Below are 20,571 nucleotides of genomic sequence, written 5' to 3'. Positions count from 1 at the left end.
ATTTACCACCACCCAGACACGTGCTTGGGTACTTCAGAAAACCAACAGAAAGATGTGGTCCCAGTTCCAAAGGGCTTATTATCAAAGGCTTTGATCCTAAAAAGATTTGTGCCAAGGGCCTGACTTCACACATGCAAAGAAATCCCATTACAGTCAACAGACCTGCGCCTTGGTCATGTTGACTAATACAACAACTTCCTTTCCCACCTCTTACTCTCAAGACTATCCAACATGCTGGAATTGAAAATCTTTCTTCTTTCCAATGTTCCAACCTTATCACTCCATTTGAGACACTTCACTGGCATCTTGTCCTTACCATCAAGGCTCTACACAGCTTTCTTCTACATTTCATTTCTCATCTTCCGGACTTTTCCCTCTCACGTCTGCACCTCCTGTTTCTTTCAGTCTCACTTTCTCAATGTGATTCACTGCCTTTTCCGCCATCTTGTAAGCCTGGAAAAGTCTCCTCCTTCTCATGTTTCTAACGACTTAATTCCTTGCCTAAAACTTCTTTGGTTACCTTTACAATCTCTACACTACATATTCTCCCTGGAGTATGACCTCACATAGATACTCAGAGCCAAAAACGGCAACAAAAATACACTAAATATGCATAATCTGCTTTCCTTGAGAAAGGATGCAGCCATCAGCTGTTCCTTTCCCATAATTCTGTTGTCTTGCCATCATCTACCATGGTGTGCTGTTATTAGCAATGCTGTAGGTAATCTAAAGAAGGTTTCAACCCCAAGAAGCTTATCTAGAAGAGCAAACACACAAATGGTGCTATATATTCAAGTAATGTTATAATAAAATTAACATTGATTGAAACTTGAGAAATACATTGAGTATCCAAGGTAGCAGACATAAAAACAAGTAAATACATAAAACTCTAGACATAACTGGCTTAACAAAGTTAAACAATTTTTAGTAGTTAGACCATAAGCACCAGTTTTATTCTAATTTTCAACAGCAGAAAACTTTGAAATTCAGATAAGCAAAAGGATTCTTTGATGCAATAGTAAAGTATTTGGATATTGAAACTTTCAGCTGTTCGCAGCGTACTACTACTGAACATAAGATTGCTTCTTATATTATGCTGAAAACAATTACTTTCCCAGTGAGCAGAAAGGGAACTTAACCAATATTCCTGGCACATGAGAAAACTCACCTCTGCAGCTTCATTCATTTTAACAATCATAGCACTGACTACATCATCTGCATCACTAATAAATGTCCCACCATCACGGTTTCGTCTGCGCTTGCCACTCATGCTCTTCTTTCTTTGTAGCATCATCTCAAAATCTGACATGAAGTCCATACTGAAATGCAGGAAGAGAGTTTACTGAAAGTCTGATTAGGAGCCTTCCCCTTTCTTTTCTCTATCTGCAGGTAATAGTTTTGCACACTTTTATAATGCAATCCATCCAAGAATCTCCAAGTGCTCTACAAACACTGAACAAGCCTCATTACATCCTTGTGAGGTAGACAATATCCATACCACATAGTGTGAAAAACTGGCAGAGAAAGAGGTTAAGTGATTTCCATGATCTCACAGAAATCTTTGTGAAAACTGTACTAGCTTTGTTCTTCTGAAATACAGTTTTCCACTAAGCTTATGCATATTTCTCTCTCTCAAACTCCCAAGGAAAGGAGATATTATAAAAATTGTACTGTATTCTATGGGTTTGGTGTGGTTACATTTAGCAGGGTTTCTCACAGGATGGGTAAACAAAGATTGTGAGTGATAAGCGATCCAACATCGACAAAATCTACAGTAAGAACCTTATGATTGTTGAAACAACCAAAGAACATACACGTACAAAGTCCAGAGTTCAAATCTGCTAAGATTACAAGTGAAAGTAGGAATATTAACCTAGTCCTCACCACAAATTTTTGTCAGCCTTCTCAAGACACTACACAGCTATATTGGCCACTTTTGAACAGAAGATGCCATTTTTGAACAGAATGTAAATGGTATAGAACTGGATTCCTGTGAATTGTGGAAAGGCTACACTGGAGAGAGGTGTGTAGTCGATCCTTATCCTATGCACTGGTTTATAGTCAGGAAATAAATCCCATTTTGCTCACCTGCCCATAGCAGCAGTATGAAACTGACAAGGATCCATTTCACTCTGCTGTACTTGTAGGGGAAAGGCTCTATGCTGAAGCAGCTGCAACACAGATGTGGTGCTCTGTTACTAGAGGAGAAATATGCAAAAGCATAGGAAGGAAGAGGAAACATACTGATTGTATCTCCTTCAACACCTCATCACCTGAACTAGTAGAATATCACACCTATGCCTCCAATGTTCCTACATGTAGAATTTCACCAGTGGGCCATCAAAAACTGAGAATGAACTGATTAGATGTCAGTTTCACTCAGCTTCTGATGGGGAATTATCCTCCTCAGGAACAGCACATGTGGTTTGCTATGGGCTCAGAAGTCACTGACAAAAGCAGGTTAGAAAAGGAAAAGAAAGAGGAGCTGATTTGGTGGCCTAGTGGCAAAACATGTTACTTGAATGAGGTCCCTGGCCTTTCTAAGCCAGCAGGCAGCCCATTCAGCCTCTGAGGATCCCTGTCACATGAAATCACATGCTGGACGGTGGGAAGGGGGAATATATAGTTGTCTGAAAGAAAATAAAATTAACCCCTTGCCATGTCTACACATGGACTTACTGTTTCCCTCTTTTGATGTTGTCATCAGAGTCTGAATCATCTGCTGTCTCTTTCATCTCTGCCTCGGCTTTCTCTTCTTCCAAATCCTCCTGGTTAAAACCCTGGTGGTAAAGACAGTGCAAGTCAACGTGGGGAGTTATTTTTGTATATTTACTCACATCTTCTCAATTTACACAATACATGCACTCTCTTTTTACTGTTCTCTTCTTCATGCTAGTCTCTAAACCCAGGCCAACACTTTTCTCATCTACAACATCTACACTTTTCTCATCTTACACAGACAGTACTCTCCAAACAGCAAGGGCTGACAAGACCATCTAATTCATGAACTGCCTCAATGAATCTGAGACAGACTCAGGGCTTGTCTACACATGAAAGTTATTCTGGAATAAGGTAAACTGTGAATTTAAAGTGGAATAACTGCTCTGGATTAACACAACATACAGACAGGCTTCTAAAACAATGGGTAGCTATAATGCTGGCCAATGCTGTCTCATTGTTTCCTTGTGCTCCCCTATTGGTCTATCTGTATCCACCTAATGACTTGGCTTACACTTAAGACTGTAAACTGCTTCAGGCAAGGACTGTCTTTTTGTTCTATTTATACAGCACCTAGCACAATGGGGTCCTGGTCCATGACTGGGGCTCCTAGGCTCCTAAAATATAAATTAATAATAATAAAACTGAACCAGATCCATTGTCCAGGGGTTTACATACTTACTGTAAATTCCTCCTCCTCTTCATCACCAGACTCACCAAATATATCTGCAATCAGGTTCCTGCAAAAGTAATAGTAATATACTGATATTCTCCATTTCTAACAGATAACCCAAGAATAATATGACAATGACTAGAACAAAGTTTGCTGGGCAATTACTAATGTAATTGTGGGAATATCAGAAACCTATAAAAAAAAACCTAACGTGATCTTCCTGTGGACATTCATACTGTTATTGGGACTCATCCCTTTTTATTTGAGGCAAACCCCACTGTTTATTAACCTATAACAGGGGCGGGCAAACTTTTTGGCCTGAGGGCTGCCTCGGGTTTCCAAAATTGTATGGAGGGCCAGTTAGGGGAGGCTGTGCCTCCCCAAACAGCCAAGCATGGCCCAGCCCCCTATCTGACCCCCCCCACTTCTCGCCCCCCGATGGCCCCCCCGGGACTCCTGCTCCATCCAACACCCCCTGTTCCCTGACGGCCCCCCGGGCACCCTTGCCCTATCCACCCCCCCTGCTGTCGGTCCCCTGATCGCCCCCGGACCTCCTGCCCCTAACTGCCCCCCAACACCCAATCCAACCCCCCCTCTCCTTCCTGACTGCCCCCCCGGGGCCCCTGCCCCCATTCAACCCCCACCCTCTGACTGCCCCGACCCCTATCCACGCCCCTGACCACCCCCCAAACTCCCCTGCCCCCTTACCGCGCTGCCTGGAGCACCGGTGGCTGTCAGTGCCACTGCACCAGGACAGGCAGCTACGCCGTGCAGCACAGAGCACCGGGTCAGGCCGGGCTCTGCAGCCCCACCGCCCAGAGCATTGTGCCGGTGGCAGGCAAGGTGAGGCTGAGGGGGGACAACAGGGGAGGGCCGGGGGCTAGCCTCCTGGGCCAGGAGCTTAGGGGCCGGGCAGGACGGTCCTGCGGGCCGTAGTTTGCCCACCTCTGCCCTATAGGAATTCACATTTAGAAAGAAACTTACTTACTCTTGTTCATTTCCTGATTCACTATCACTCCCAAAAAGATCCTTCTCTTCTTTTTTCTTTCCAGCGCTGTCCTTGCTCTCCTCCTCTTCCTCACTATCTGATGCTACAGCATTCTTTTTTCTTTTATCAGATTTCTCTGATGCATCGCTATCAGAGTCTTCCACATCTGAGACGATGCGTCCTTTCTTTGCAGCTTCTAACACACAGGAACATATTACAGGACACATAGTGACTAAGTTGGCTCAATGACAAGTGGTCCTCCCAGCTAGCTACCTTGTGGCAAGAAAAACTACTAGACAAGGGAGAGAAATGGAAACTTCCCAATTCTTCTTTGACAGCACTCTTTTTTTTGGTGGCATTCCTAACCATGTCATCACTGACACTAATTTTTAAAACATAAGCTTCACTAAAAAGTATTTATACACTCCTGCATGTCTTCTCTAAAGGGAGGTTGTCATCTTGAAATCTAGCCAATTCAATAAATAAAGTGATTTTAGATGATACACTTAACCTAGAGCCCTCCTGACAATTTTTGTAGTTTTACCATCATTTTCCTATTTTCAAAATTTTGTTTCTCTCTCCCATTGTGTGAAAAACCCACACAGAGAGGAGGAAACTGTCTATACAAGGATAACAGTGAAAGTGACTTTATTCAAAGTGCTGTCAAATGCATGGAGTGAACACATTGCAAAAAAACCCAAAAAACTTTTCTCTAATCTCTTATAGTTCCAGTAAAGCTGTGTTACTTGTAAATTAGAAATAAAAATTAAGAGAACAGTACAATTTTTAGCAAACATTCCTTTTGAGTACAGTTATCTAAAAACTGCTTGGTGGAGTTTCATATTTATTCTCTCTCATTTAATCCTATGTGAAAGCTACTTAATTTTCAAGGAAAAAATTTTCTTTCTGCAAGTCTTGAACACTCAGTTTGGAGTCTAGAAGTCAAGTTAGATTCTCTCTCGCTCATGTAACACCAATAATAAAAATTCTGTAAGAAGGTGCTCTTTTAACAAAGCCACTTTTCAGGGTAGAATCATTCTTGAAGAAAGTGTATGAAAAAGTATCAGCTGGGATACTGCTTAGTGGTTCATAGATTAGCAGGCTACATACATCAAGAAAAGGAGTTGCTGCCCCCTAGCAACTGCTCCTATATAGAACAGGGTTTCCAGAGAGATCAATCTCAAGACAGGGCGCTGTCAACCCCAGGCAGTTACCTACATCGAATTCCTATGTGAAAAATGGACACTGAAAATAAATATTCAAAAGACAGCTGAGTAAGTTCACACTTAACAATAGTAGGCTGAACATCTATTTTATCTGGGGATCTCAAGCAATGAAGTATAGTTAATAAAGAGGTGGGAAAAGAAAATACGCTAGAATGAACTTTTCCAGCAAACAGTTTGGAAGCATTTAGTGTATACCTTCCCTCTCCAAGATATGTAGCCACAACTTATGAGTTATTAGTTTAAATTATTATTTAAATCAAAATTTGATCCTTGGAGAAAGAGCTAGTTATCCATTACCCAACTGTTGCTCATACAGTTCTGATGGAAGTAAGTTAGTATTTCCTTACGTGTTTTCTCCTCATCCTCGCTGTCAGAAAAGACTGCTGCTTTCCTCTTGACTCCCTTGTCCTCATCTCTCTCCTCATCTTCATCGCTGTCTGTTATTTTCCGTCTCTTAGGACCTTCCCCCTCACTGTCAGATGCATGAAATCCTTCTCCTGCCTGCTCGCTATCTGAATGCCGAGAGTCATTCTGCATTGCCTCTTTCCCATTCCCGTCACTGTCATCAGACTCTATTTTTTGTTTGCGTCTGGGAACATCTTCAATCTCAGAGTCACTTGCAGGATGTTTCTGAGGCTCTTCGTTCTCAGAGTCACTAGCATGAACTTTTTGGGGCTCCTCATTTTCAGAGTCGCTGGCTGCATGCTTTGGGGGCTCCTCATTTTCGGAATCGCTGGCTGCGTGCTTTGGGGGCTCCTCATTTTCGGAATCGCTGGCTGCATGTTTCAGGGGCTCCTCATTTTCGGAATCGCTGGCTGCATGTTTCGGGGGCTCCTCATTTTCGGAATCACTGGCTGTATGTTTTGAGAGCGCCTCATTTTCAGAGTCACTAGCTGTATGTTTTAAGGGCTCCTCATTTTCAGAATCACTAGCTGTATGTTTTGGGGGTTCCTCATTTTCAGAGTCACTAGCTGTATGTTTTGGGGGTTCCTCATTTTCAGAGTCACTAGCATGACCTTTTTGATGATCCTCATTTTCTGACTCACTATTCAGATTCTTATGGGGATCCTCATTTTCAGAATCGCTATTGTGAACTTTTTGAGGTTCTTCATTTTCAGAGTCACTTGCATGGTGATTTAAGGCATCCTCATTTTCAGAGTCACTTATATGATGAATTGGATGGTCCTCAATATCAGAATCACTGTCTTTGTCCCCATGAGCCCCTTCATTTTCTGAATCACTGGCATTGTGATTTGGAGGGTCCTCATTTTCAGAATCACTATCTTTTTGCCTTGGGGTGTCTTCATTTTCAGAGTCTGTCATGTGATGGCCTCTAGTTTCACCATCATCTTCCCCATCACTTTGTTCATTCTGGAAAAGAAAAACAATCCCAGACAATTGTAAGTTAAGAAGCACAGTAACACAAAGAATAACTTTCCATTTGCTTAAGTGCGGCAACCTGAAAATATTTTAAACACAGAAATAAACAGACTATTATACCACAGCGCTCCTCCATCAAACGATTCAAAGTGATGAAAACATTAAAAGAAGATCCGCATGAGAATTCTGTCCACTTTATTGTCCAATAATCTATTTAAGCCAAGATTTACAAAAAATAGTGACTTTGAATACCAAGCCTGAGACACTTTAAGGGGCCTGATTGTCAAAGGATGCACACACAGCACTTTCAGAAAATCAGGCTCATAAGGTGTTTTAGTTTGGGCTCCCAAATATTGAGCCATCCAAAATCACTAATCACCTTTGAAAATCTTGGCCTTAAGATTGTAAACTCCCAAAGAAGGGATTGTGTTGTTTGTATAGAATAACATAACATGTACAGTTACTGTTATTCTTTATATTATAACATATTGCAAAGGGGGAAAAATGGGTTTGTGCGTTGTTCTTTAGGGCTTGTCTACACTACAGGGGGAAATCAATCTAAGTTACGCAACTTCAGCTATGTGAATAGCGTAGCTGAAGTCGATGTACTTAGATCTATTTACCCTGGGGTCCACACTATACGATGTCGACTGGAGATGCTCTCCTGTTGACTCCCCTTGTGCTTCTCGTTCAGGTGGAGTACAGGAGTCAATGGGAGAGAGACTGGCGGTCCATTTAGCGTGTCTAGAGGCGCTAAATCGACCGCCGATGCATCGACACTTCAAACCCCTGGTAAGTATAGACAAGCCCCTAGAATGTATAAAGAAGGCCTGAATTTTACTTTATTTTTAATCCTGCTTGCTGTGTTATATTAGAAATTCAGGTATTGTCTGCTCTGGAGAATTATGACTGGAGATCCACTGAATGGATATGTCAAGAGGGTGAAAGCTTAACAACAGAGAAGAGATTTTTAATCAAACTTTTAACAGTAGTTTCTGTTTATTTTTATTAACGTTTAATTTCAATGACTAATGAATATTTTGGGGAAAGGACATCTTTTTTAAAAGATTCAACACCTCTGCTCTTTCAATGAAGCAGTGAGGTAACAGTATGTCTCCTCAGATATCCAGGAGATCATTTAGCAAAAAATAAAGATGACCAAAGCTGACATTACTGATACTTAACTTAAGAAGTAAAACAAGCCATTTTTAAACCAATCCTATCAGGTCTTTTGTATGTCACAAATAAATGAAAAATGTCACACACCCAATCTTTAAAAAAAAAATCTTTTGAATATGAATGCTGGTAACAAGGTCTAACGTTTTAATTTATCCTGGATGGAAAAAGGAAGTTTATATAATCCATTTTTCCACCAGGATAAAAACTGAATATTAAATTTTCCTGTTAAAAAAACCACCATTATCATCCACTCCTTCAGAGAGACTTTTCAGACTTCAATTCCCTAGATATTATCCAATTCAATAGTTCAGCATATCAAACTTCCAATGCCAGAATAAGCTTGTCCCCTCCCAAACAGAGAATATAGCACAGTAAAAATAACTCAGTTGTTCTTTCTACAGCACTGATTCAAGTGGGACATCTCCACTTCTCACTAAGTTTTTTTCTCTTGCCTAGTCTAAACTTTTTCTTTCTTAGCTTTAGGCTACATGCTCTACCATCTTTACAAAATTACTAACTTCTCTCTTTTGTTTATTTACCATGAACATATTTATAGACATATCTCCCCCCACATCTTCACTTGGCTATGAGTTTAACTCCCTTGGGAAGCTGCATTCCTTATTCACCTATTTCTTCTATATGCATTTTTCCCCGCAACTGAGAATGGCATACAATATTTCAGATGCATTTACGCCAGAGTTAAACTGAAGAGCACTGTTAATTTCCAGTTTTACTTAAAATCCTCTCATGTACATACACTTGAAATTTGATCATGATTTTAGCAACTGTCTCCAGATTCATGATAGCTAAAAAAGCAATGCTGTTTACTATTCAGTCTTAGATCCCAGGTTTCAAGTGATGCATTTATTTCTAACTAGTAGTCCAAAGATATTATCTGCTAAATTCCACCACAGCTGCAGACACAAGGAAGCAGCAAGATAGAATTACATGATCTTAAAGCATGCATGTGACCAAATGTATCTTCAAAATGTTACTGAATGTTACTCATGTAAAATCTCTCAGCAGCACCACAAAAGCAAGCTAACATTTTCTTTTTTTTTTGGTTCTCTCTCCCTGTAACATTGGAGGCCATTTGAATCTCATGATGATGATGTTAATATTCTAAGTAGTTCCCAATTTCTATGTTTATAAGAAACTACAGTGCCACAATTAGAGAATATATTAATTTTCAAAAAAAAAATTCATTATAAAGGTAGAAAAAAATCCTCCAGCAGCCTGGGACAAGTAGTTCTGCTTGACCACAGTACTAACCACCTCCCACAAGTCACTGCAGGTTCCCTCTGGAACTAGCTAATCATAACATTGATTCTCTTCCCCTCCACTGCAAGGTACCTCTTAAGTAATGTACTAGGAACATGTCAAGTACATCTACAGATTACTGCTGCACTTGGCATGCTTTCTCTCAACACATTATTGAACAGGAAGTTACAATCAAGAAGAAAGCTGCAGCTGAGGAAGAGAAAGGTTAAGAATACCTGTGGCTGTCAGTGGTGTAATCAAGAATGTCAGGATGGAATCTACAGAGTGAATGCTGGTCAGTGCTGTAGGTTGGGAGGATTAGAGGAACTTCTGATCACCTTCTGGTAGAAGAGCCTTGTACCTTCCCACCCACCCTCCTAAAGTTTTTTTTTTTTTATCTAATTTCATTGAACTGTACATTATGAAACCAGGAATTGTTCATGCCAGCAGTAGCATGAGATTTTTCTGGGAAGGGAAACAGCAGCAGAGGTACAAATATTAATGTTTAAGTCCTTTATCTTACAATCTGCCAGGGCTGGAAACTCTTTGGGGGATATGTAATGAGAAAGTAAAACAATTCGATCCCTGGGTCAATAGCGTTAGCTGTAGGCAATTGGTTTATCTTTCAGAATACACTAGAAAGATCTTGGTAACTTGGTATTCATATTAGTTGGTAAGAAATCAAAGCAGAACAATCACGCAGAGACATTAATGGCATATTTTAGAAATCACACTGCAATAGCAAATCATAGCAATTCCAGCAGCATTAATGTTGTTTCCATAGGATGCAACATATCTCTCTAAGCCTGTGACAGACTGACAGTAAGCATCAGGTCATTCCTGAGAATGAAGAGGAGCTAACATCCTATTCAGCCTATATGATGTTTGGTGCAGGAATTGTCTTTAATTTTGTTTGTTGAGAGCTCAGCAACATGGGGCCTCACACAATCCTGATTAAAGCCTCTGGGCCCTACCTTCCTGCAAATAAATAATAGGCACTCTAAAGACGTGTTTCAGAAAATACAATAGAAAACACACAAGTAACTATATGGGCTGAAAAGCATTTATGAATAAAACAGTTTATGAAATTCTGTCTTGGAGTACATAGTTTATATGTGTAACATTAAGAATGTGACTTTGTAGAGATATTATTTTAGTTAAATAACTAAATATGATGAACTAGAAAATGAAGCAAGAAAGAAGGTTGGGATCTAAGCCTTGTGAGACAGTTATTTTACTAGTTCGTCTCTAAAAATTTGTTCAGAAGAAATTATGCAACACATATGCATTTAATATCAGAAGTTTTCTATTTTTCTTTTCCAAATACTTAGTTCAAAGAAAAGATCAGACAATGTCAATGATAGGTAGGTCTCAGATAGTTGTCCCCCACCCTATTTTTTGCTCTAATTCCTTTGCTTTCTTTTCTTCCTTTTCTTTATCTATGAACTTTTTACTTGAGATGTCCTTAATTATATCTTTTTTTAGCTGAAAGAATTCAACAGCAGCAGACTTTAGTACAGTACACTGTAACAAATGTATTAAAATCAAATTTACAGTTTTAATCCTCTATGTAAAACATTAACAGATTAGTAAATAAAGTATTGGATCAATGCATAAAGTTAAAAAGTTAGCCACCCCGTATGATCCCATGAATTACTACACCAAAGTTTATATAATCATCAAATGGTGATAGGGCAATTAATTTTGATTTAAAAATCCAAGGTAAATAAAATGTTTTCCATAAAATCCTAGAATCCCAATTCTGCAACTGAATATGCAGAGATGGATCCTTACACCCATAGGGCCCCATTGCAGTCAGTAAGGCTCCATATGGGCCTGGTCACAGGATCTGGCCCCTTAAATCATACCAACACTGTAAATTTGATTTAATATGCATTACTGTACTAAAATTGTGTGTTATCTAATTCTATTTAGCTAAAAGAGAACTGATAAGGACATCAAAGAAAACATTTATAGATAAAGTGGGATGGGGGAAGGAAAGCCAGGAAAGAATTGTAGAAAGGAAAAACCCCCACATACCTGAGACCCACAAACCTAAGACCTACACAAATAAATCCTCAAGAGCCCTCTTTTCTTTAAGTTAAGAACCTGGAAAAGAAATCTGAAAATTTAAAAAAGTTTTAAAAGTTAGTTTTTAAAAAAATCTAATTGAATTCTAATTTAGAGACGAAATAGTAATTAAAAAGACTTATCTGATTAGGCTTTCTCAAAGGTTTTAGTACCCTTGAATGTCATTCTTCCCACATTTTCCTATGGATGAAGAAAATAAGAGGACATAAGAAAACAAATTCAGAAAGGAGAATATGGTGAATCACTGAAAGTCATTCCTTTTCGGGGACGGTTCTAGTGTGTTCTAATTTAAACTACATCTCTAATCTTGACTTGTAGGAAATCTGGAAATTACTGTACCTTAAGACTTGGCATGCAAAGTTAACACTTTTTAAAATATATTTGTGGTTTTTAAGATTACCCAAATATCTATAAAATCTAGGGTTGGGGTCTTTTTTGAAATTAACTGGACTGATTATTTTATCCATTTTCAAATACAGAGGAGTCTCCAAACAAGCCAGAGTGTACCTACCCCTTACATCAGTGTCACCAACCGGTCGATCCTAGAGGATCTCCCTGTCGATCGTGATCTCTGGCAGTGCAGTGTGGCTGCCTCTAAGGAAGACTCCCTGCCTACGCCGCACCCACGCCACTGCCAGAAGCGGCCAGTGCAACCCTGCAGAACAGGGTTTTCCCTCTGTGTGCTGCTCCTGCCTGCAAGCACCACCCCCACAGCTCCCATTGGCCAGGAGAGCCTTGGGGGGAGTGCTTGCAGAGAGGAGCAGTGCACAGAGCCACACCACTTCCCCCCCGGGGCCACAGGGGCGCGTTGGCCCCTTTCAGGACAGTGTGGAACCGAGGTAGACAGGCAGCCTGCCTTAGCCTTGCTGCGCCCATTGCCAACCAGAACCCACCAGAGATAAGTGCTGCCTGGAGGGAGGCCGCACCCCAACCCCCATCCCTGAGCCAGCACCCCATACCCCCTCCTGCACCCTGAACCCCACCCAGACCCCCCTTCCAGAGCCAGCACCCCAAGACCCCTCCTGCACCTCAACACTTTGCCCCAGCCCAGAGCCTCCTCCCAGAGCCAGCATCCTGCACCCCAACACTCTGAACCAGCCCTGACCCCCCTCCCAGAGCCAGCACCCTATACCCCGTCCTGCAGCCCAACACTGCCCCAGCCCGGAGTCCCCTCCTGCATCCAAACTCCCTCCCAGAGCCCACACCCTGCATCCCCTCCTGAACCCCAACCCCCTACCCCAGGTTCAGCCCAGAGCCCCCTCCCACACTGCGAACCCCTTGGCCCCAGCCCAGAGCCTGCACCCCCTCCTGAACTCCAACCCCCTGCCCCAGCCTGGTGAAAGTGAGTGAGGGTGGGGGAGAGCGAGCGACGGAAAGAGTGGGGGATGGAATGAGCGGGGTAGGGCTTTGGGGAAGGGGTGGGGCCTCGGGGAAGGTGCAGGGTAGATCCTGGGTTGCCCTTTGATTCCAAAAGTGATCTTGGGTGTAAAAAGGTTGGAGACCACTGCCTTACATACTACATATCCCTTACATACTGTCATGCACATGTACAACAAGGTCAGTTAATAACAATGATAGCTCCCTAATGTTAGTATTCTCATATGTTTTTAATAGCAGTGGATATGTGAAAAAATTCTGTCTGTCAATGCAAAGGACAGTCTGAAAGCAATTGCTTGTGTATTTAAACCAGATCTCAAATGACCATAAATGCAGTATGTAACACTAATGCCTCACAAGAATATACAAGAGTTTGAATGATTAAGTCAACCCTCATACATCAGATGAAATGCTAATGGCCCCAAGGCGCTAATGTTACCTTCCCTGATCAGACTGGCAATTCTTTCGTTTTGCAATTCCTGTCATATTCTGAAACTATTCATTCCCTAAAACACTACCTGATCTCCATCCTGCACCTACTGAAGCAATCCCTCTGAGATCCTATCATCTCACTTATGCTAAGAAAATTGCTCCTACACAGGGTCACCCCTCAAGCTTCCCTAGTCCCACAGAAGACCCCTAATCACATTTCTGATCTGGCTTCTTCTACTGCAAGAACTTACTTTTTTTCCATACAGGGCATTCTAAATTTAAAATTTGAATTTAAGTAAATTAAAAAAATTATATTTCATGTTATTAATAAAAATACTTTGTTCTATTTTCTCTTTCCAACATTTGGGGTTTTAATAAAACATAGTACACAAATAGCTCTTCTGCGAGAACAAAATAGGCTTGCATGCTAAGCTACATAAAAGAGTGAAGGCTTTCAGTTTGTTACAGTGTACCACATTAAGAATTTAAACAGTTTGTACAGCGTAATATACATCCAGAGACAACCACGTCATGTAGTGTCAACCTGGAACACAGAACCAACTTACACAAGAAAGTTACTGCACACAAGCAGATATACAAATTGTAATTAAGGCATTTCACAACAAGTGTGAATAGGTCTTTCTTCACATCATTGACTAGGAAAAGACAGAATTTCATAGGCTCAGATTATACCTTCTCATGATGGAAGCCACAGGAAGGTGAGAAAACTTTGCAAAGAAATCCTTGTTGAGATTCCTTCATAAATGTCCTGTCAGGTGATGGGGAGAGGGGAAGGGATAGGGAAATCCTCTGCAGCCCATGGAAAACTTGCTCTTTAATCTGGTAGATCCCATGGGATGTGCATGAAAGCGCTGTATCCCTGCAGCAGTTCTGGCAGTGCTTCCCCCTCCACATCCCACTCCAAAACTCCAGTCATAGTACATTAAATCTACCCCATCCCACTATCATGTGCCAGCCTGACTCTACCCCCTTTCCCAATATGGATTCCAGACTACATGAGGAACCATCCATACCATGAACTGCAAGGAGGAGAAGAGAGGCACCTGTACTTTTCCCACATGGATGAGCTTTTTGACACAGAAAAACATCACAACACACCCAAAATAGTGAAGATGTATTTTCCCCATGCCCTTTCAGTAATTTAATTGACCAGGAGGGTTGATGTGTTTGTTCTGGGATTTTTTTCCCCAAGAAAATTTACTCCTGTACTGACAAACTTCAGCATAAACATGCAAAATTTTAAGCTGAGCTACAAATCCCTGAAAAACAGCATTTATCATTTCAAATATATTTGACATTATTTGCAGCTATGTTCATGAGTTGTGATGTCTGTAAGGATATTTCTAAAGCATCCTTGCAAAACTATCATGAAACTTTTAGTCCTAGGGGAATTCTGTGCCACTACACGTGTGCAGAATTCATGTCCCACACAGATTTCTTTGCTTGCCTGCAGAAAATGACAGGGAAGCAAAGGGAAGCTACAAGAGTGGTCACAAGCCTCTCACCAACAGCACAGGCACACCGTTTTGGGCGCCTGGAGCAGCCAGTGGAGATATAAATCACTGCCCGGGGGCGGGGGAGGAAAGGGGGTTAGGGGAGACAGACGGACACATGCTGGAGATGCTCTACCCTGCTCCAGGCTCAGCTGCTAGTCCCAGCTGGGCTGGGACAGGAGAAGACTTTCTCTTCCCCTGCAAGGAGCGGCCAGGGCAGGGTCACACCCACCCCCTGAAACCTTTCCGGCTGCAGGAAGCTCTGCCCCTCCTCCCCTTGCTTTTTGCTTGCATCCCTCCTCAGCTGAAGGAGGAGGAGTCACTATATGGGGAACTGCTCTCCTGTCTGCCCAACCCCAGTGTATCCAGACCCCCCGCCGAGCCTCAGCTGCCTGCATCCAGAACTCCCCCACTGAGCCCCACCCTCCCTGCATCTGGATCCCCCCACCCCTACACCCAGGCCACCCCCTGCTGAGCCCCTCCCCTCGAACCTCTGCCTGGATCACCCTGACGAGGCCCCCGCACCCAGACCTCCACCCCACAAAGCCCACTCCCCCAGCACCAGGATCCCCATGCATTCCCCCACACCCAGACCATCTCGCTGAGCCCCAACCACCTTCACCTGGATCTCCTGCAGAGTCCCATTCCATTTGCACCCAGAACCCCCCCCAAGCTGCCTGCACCCATATTGCCCCACACAGAACTCTCTCGCTCCACACCTGAATCCCCTCACACTAACTGCCTCCAGACTTGGAGCCTGCTGGGCTGAGCCTGCTTGCCACACACCTTGATCAGGAGCCAGGGCTGGGCGTGCGTGTGAGACTGTCCCTCTCGCTTACTGTCTTGGCGCAACTGGCGTGGAGGGGCAGGGCTCCAGGGTGTTCCTGGGGTAGGCCCGGCCCTTGCGCTGTGTCAGGGTTGGATGCAGCCTCACTGCCAAGTCCGTAACCCGGGGAGGGGAGAGAAGGGGCTGCAAAGTGCTCTCCCACCTCTGTGCAGCCAGTGGCCTGTGCTCCCCACTGCCATGCTGAAGCCTCCACATTTATTTATTGACAAATAAAATATGCAAAATTTTAAAATACGGTGTTCAGAATTTTTTTTTTTTTTTGGTGCAGAATTCCCTCAGGAGTAAACTTTACTAATTCAAGCACAGAATCTATTCTTTTATCATGATAAGAAAACTATTATTCTACTCACTTGCCAAAAAATTACATCCCCTGGCTGTCTAGGCAAGTAAATTTTACAAGACTACTCTAAGGGTCTGGTTTAATAAACCCAATATAAAATGAATCTCCATTAAGAGTAAGGCCCTCTCTCATTTAAACTCAGGCTACAGAAAGTCATGTTTTATTTGATCAAACCAAACATTTCACTGGTACCTCTGAATGATGCCCTAAGCTTTCATTGTCTGATCCAGAATGCTGATCATTTACATCATCTTCAACGTCAGACCCTGAATCTCGCTCATCTTGTACTGGGGTGGCTCCACCATCATCTGCACCAAATTAAAAAAAAAAGTAAGATTCAGTAACATCTTTCAATATCTATCAAATATGAGCTTTTTGACATTTTTGCAAATCAGAGAGCCAACAGGCAAAACTCTCAACCAGAACTTCCAGTTCCAGAATTAAAACAATAGATACTGTTAAAAGACAGAAAAATACATCAGCAAGTAGTGAATTTCAGAGCATAAAACCAGCAGCTACAGTACACTACCAGTTAAATGACAAAAGAATAAAATTTGCTGCTTTTATAGCAGTGCCTTTATCGGTTGCGACTCCCATCATCTACATTCTTAATGAATCATTTTAGATTATCTCCAGAACAAAATTTATCAGGAAAATTTGAGGTAGAGGCAAATCCGCCACTGTGATCCTCGCTACTCTTAGAGACACAGGCCATAGAAACTTTCAGTATAACAATGTGACCAACAGGCTCATGTGATCATCAAAAATACTATGTGTATCATCAAATCAATCATTTAATATTCAGTCACACTTAAGAAGACCTAATGATGTTAATTACCTGCATGCTTTAGGGCTTGACTGCAGTTTTTGTACTACTATAACAACCACTGTTTAGAAACAGATGTAGTTAAAATGGTAAAACTCCCATGACCAGGGCACAATCAGCCCATATGACAGCTGCAGCCCATATGACATCCTCAGGGCCATCCAAGTAGTATATATATCAGGGGTCTCAAACACGCAGCCCGCGAGGTTCTTTTGTGTGGCCCGCCAAGCTCCCTGTGCCCGCCCCCCCCCCCCCCCGTCTATCTCCAGGCCAGGGGTGGACAAACTACAGCCGGCAGGCCGAATCCAGCCGCAGGATCGCCCCCTGGCTCCCCATGGTGCGCCGAACCCTGCACCCTGCCCCCTGCTGCACCCCGACCCCCTGCCCTGAGCCCCCTGCCGCACCCTGCACAATGACCCCCTGCTGCACCTGTCACCCCTTCTGCACCCCACACTCCCTGCCCTGAGCCCCCTGCCGTACCCTGCACACCTCCTGCACATCAACCCCCTGCCACACCCTGCACCCCTCCTGCACCCCCTGGGGACTGGGAGGGGGTGGAGACTTCGGGGAAGGGGTTGGAATGGGGGTGGGGGGGCAGGGGTGGGAAGAGGCGGAGTGGGGGCGGGGGCAGGGAAGGGGGGGGTGTCAGTGATGCGGCCCTCGGGCCAATGCACTAGTCTTCATATGGCCCTCGTGGTCATTTGAGTTTGAGACCCCTGATATATATTGCGTGGATGCAGCCCACATATAACACAGAGAACTGCATATGCAGCCCACAATGGAAAACAGGTAGGGAACCGCTGCTCTAGACTAACCACAATTATACTATATACACCAGTAGCTGCAGACACACTAGAGAGTTGTACCATACAAGAACTGCACAAAAGTGACATGTAGTCAAGCCCTCAACCATGGCTGTCTTAACAGCCAAAGAGGGTGCTTTCTTCCATTATATCAGCACAATCGAATTACTTTAACACAATTTCAAAGTCATCTTAATACTCATTAATATGCAGGCTAACACATTTGATAGCAAGTTAGTTGGTTGTGCTGTATCCTAGGGAGGAATGTAGGACACAATACAGCCACCTAACTTCAAACATGCTGGCTTACATATTAGGTCCTGTCTATACTAGGAAAAAGGTGTCTTTTTGAAATGCAATAGTTAACATATTTTAAGAGTCTAGCAGAGATAGGACAAGCTGTATTTTTAACAAGTATTAGTTCACCTCAACCAGCTAACATGTTAGAACTACAACTTGCCCTGACTGCACTAGGATTTTAAAACATATAAGCTATCATCTTTTAGAAGCACCCCCATTTTTCCATGGCAGACATGCCATTAATGAGAATCAAAAGGAATTTTTAACTTGTGAAAATAACCTGACCGAGCTGGCATTTGAAAACCATACGTTTTTGCTCACCAAACCAGGACCTTAAATCATTTGAGCTGATCAAGCTATAGCCTGCTAGGCTTCATCTAGACTAAGATCTGAGATGTTAAGCACATTAGCCAACAGTGCTAATTAACAAGTTTTAAAAATCTATTATGGACAAGGCACAAGCTAAACTAGTTGAGTTAAAATCTAGTACCTAACATGTGTTAAAATGTGCTAATGTCAACGTTAAATCCTAGCTAATGCAAGACCTCTCGCTAGCTCAGCTGAGTTAACCTGGTTGAAGACAACATCCTCAATAACCTAGACAATCTACACTAATTCACCAGACAGTGTGATGTACGTGTCATTTTGAGGCTAAGATATCTTTGAAGACAGTTGTGGAGGTTCTATTAGATAAGTCAGAAACATCTACGTGTAATAAACAAATGGGATACTTTGTTTGGAAAGAACTTTTTGGGGGGTGGGAGAGAAAGCTTAATGACCTGATTCTCAGAGATCCTGAGCTTCCATAACTCCTCCTGATTTAAAAATGGTAAGTGATAGTAATGAGAACTTTACATGGTAATCGCTTTGGCTTTTAATAGCATCTCTCAACCACATGCTTAATTTGTCTCACCCATATTGGTCAACACCAAGCATGTCCATTTCCAAACAGTACAAAATAATCCGTCACCACTCAGCCTGTCACCCACGCACCTCGGACCAAAACAGACCTGTTGCCGCTCAGCTCAACACCCAGGCATCGCCTCCCAAAGACAGCCCCGTTGGCCTCCAGCCTTTCACCCAGGCCCTCCCAGCCAGGACAGCCCTCATCAGCACCCAGGGTGTCACCCAGTTCCCCACCAAGAACAACCCTGTCAGCACCCCAGGGTGTCACCCAGCTCGCTGCCCCCAGGAGAGCCCCCCCACATCAGCCTCCAGCCTGCCTCCCAGCCCCCCCGGAGCCCGCCTGTCACCGAGGCAGAGCCACGAGCGCACTCTTGGGACATATCGCCCCTTACACCCCGCTCCTCTCTCCCCGGCCCAGGCGACCCCGCGCTCGGCCCACAGAGAAGCCGTGCGGAGACAGGAGTCCAGCCCTCGGGTCGGAGGGGCCTGGCCGCGCTGCCCGGGAAAAGGGGTGAGAATCTCTCCCCGGAAGGAGCTGCCCTGGGCCAGGAGCCGCCAGCCCAACCCTCCACCCCCTAAAACGGTGCCTCTCGCCCCGCACCTGACTGGTCCCCGCCGTAGTACTCCGCCTCCATCGCGGGCCTCCGGCCCCCGCCTCCCTCTCAGGGCTCGCAGGCTGCTGGTGGAGGGGGCGGGGCAGGGCCCCAACTTCGCGGCCTAGTACTGGGGACCTGGCGCTCCGACCCCCGCGCCGCGTACAATCAAATCCCTGGCGCTTCCTGCTGCTGCGGGCCCAAAATGGCGCCTCCCCAGCACCCTCACAGACAGCTCGCGCGCATGCGCTGCGACGACTAGCGGGGTCAGAGGGCAATGCACCACACTCCTGTCGCGAGACGTCAGGCACAGAGAAGTCTCGCGGCGCTTTGGAGGCGCGCGCGCTACCTATTGCTAGCCGCGCCCAGCGACGGGGGGGCCGCTCGCTCTGTCAGGGCCAACTCAGCGGGAGGGTGGAGTCGGGCTAGAGCCGCCTTCATCCGCCCCCTTGAGCCTGGGCCTGGTGGAGACCAGGGCCCTACTGAGCGCCCCTGGAGCGGGTCGCCCCCAGGGAACAGACAGGGGCCCTCCCCAGCAGGCCCCTCAGGGGACAGCACAGGGCATGTCTGGCCCCCGAGTGCGGCCCGTGACAGCCAGCCCGGCCCCTCCTGTGTGTGACACGGAGCAGAGACCAAACTAACCCTGAACAACATAATCGGCAGCGTTTATCTCTGTGGATGAATACATCGTTCTGTGACACACCCCAGCTCGCCCGTATCCTATTGCCGTGATTCTTAACCAGGGGCCCCTAGAGATCTTCCCGGGGTACATCAACTCACCTAGCTATTTGCCTGCTTTTACAACAGGCTGCATAAAAAAACACTACCAAAGTCCGTACAAACTAAAATTTCATACGGACAATGGTTTATCTGCTCTATATACTATACACTGAAAGGTAAAGTACAATATTTATATTCCAATTGATTGTTTAAATGATATGGTAAAAACGAGAAAGTCAGCAATGTCTCGGTATTAGTGTGCTGTGACACTTCTATCTGATTTTGTAAGCAAGTAGTTTTGAAGTGAGGTGAAACTTGGCGGTATGTAAGACAAATCAGACTCCTGAAAAGGATATAGTAGTCTGGAGAGGTTGAGAGCCACTGTCCTGTTGCACTAA

At 44.0% G+C, this 20,571-nt stretch overlaps 1 protein-coding gene across 3 annotated transcripts in view; it reads right to left on the bottom strand.

Moving 5' to 3' along the window:
* IWS1 (interacts with SUPT6H, CTD assembly factor 1) overlaps positions 1-19,818 on the bottom strand; it is a 29,687-nt gene extending 9,869 nt beyond the window's left edge. The window contains exons 1-7 of one of the 3 annotated variants that reach the window (XM_037908303.2): positions 19,462-19,818; positions 16,218-16,333; positions 5,953-6,976; positions 4,380-4,575; positions 3,401-3,458; positions 2,680-2,780; positions 1,169-1,319 (exon numbers count right to left, since the gene is read on the bottom strand). In XM_037908303.2, coding sequence (XP_037764231.1) covers positions 1,169-1,319; positions 2,680-2,780; positions 3,401-3,458; positions 4,380-4,575; positions 5,953-6,976; positions 16,218-16,333; positions 19,462-19,495 — 1,680 coding nt within the window. In that variant the 5' untranslated portion in view covers positions 19,496-19,818. Of the gene's footprint in view, positions 1-1,168; positions 1,320-2,679; positions 2,781-3,400; positions 3,459-4,379; positions 4,576-5,952; positions 6,977-11,667; positions 11,696-16,217; positions 16,334-19,461 lie in introns of those variants that run through there. The other 2 variants (XM_037908304.2, XM_037908305.2) reach the window with 2 other exon arrangements.
* Positions 19,819-20,571: the final 753 nt, after the last annotated feature.

The sequence above is a fragment of the Chelonia mydas genome, chromosome 9, assembly GCF_015237465.2.
Source record: "Chelonia mydas isolate rCheMyd1 chromosome 9, rCheMyd1.pri.v2, whole genome shotgun sequence".
NCBI classification, from domain to species: domain Eukaryota; kingdom Metazoa; phylum Chordata; order Testudines; family Cheloniidae; genus Chelonia; species Chelonia mydas.
Note: the sequence above shows the minus strand (reverse complement) of the source record. Positions and strands in the feature narration are given on the sequence as shown.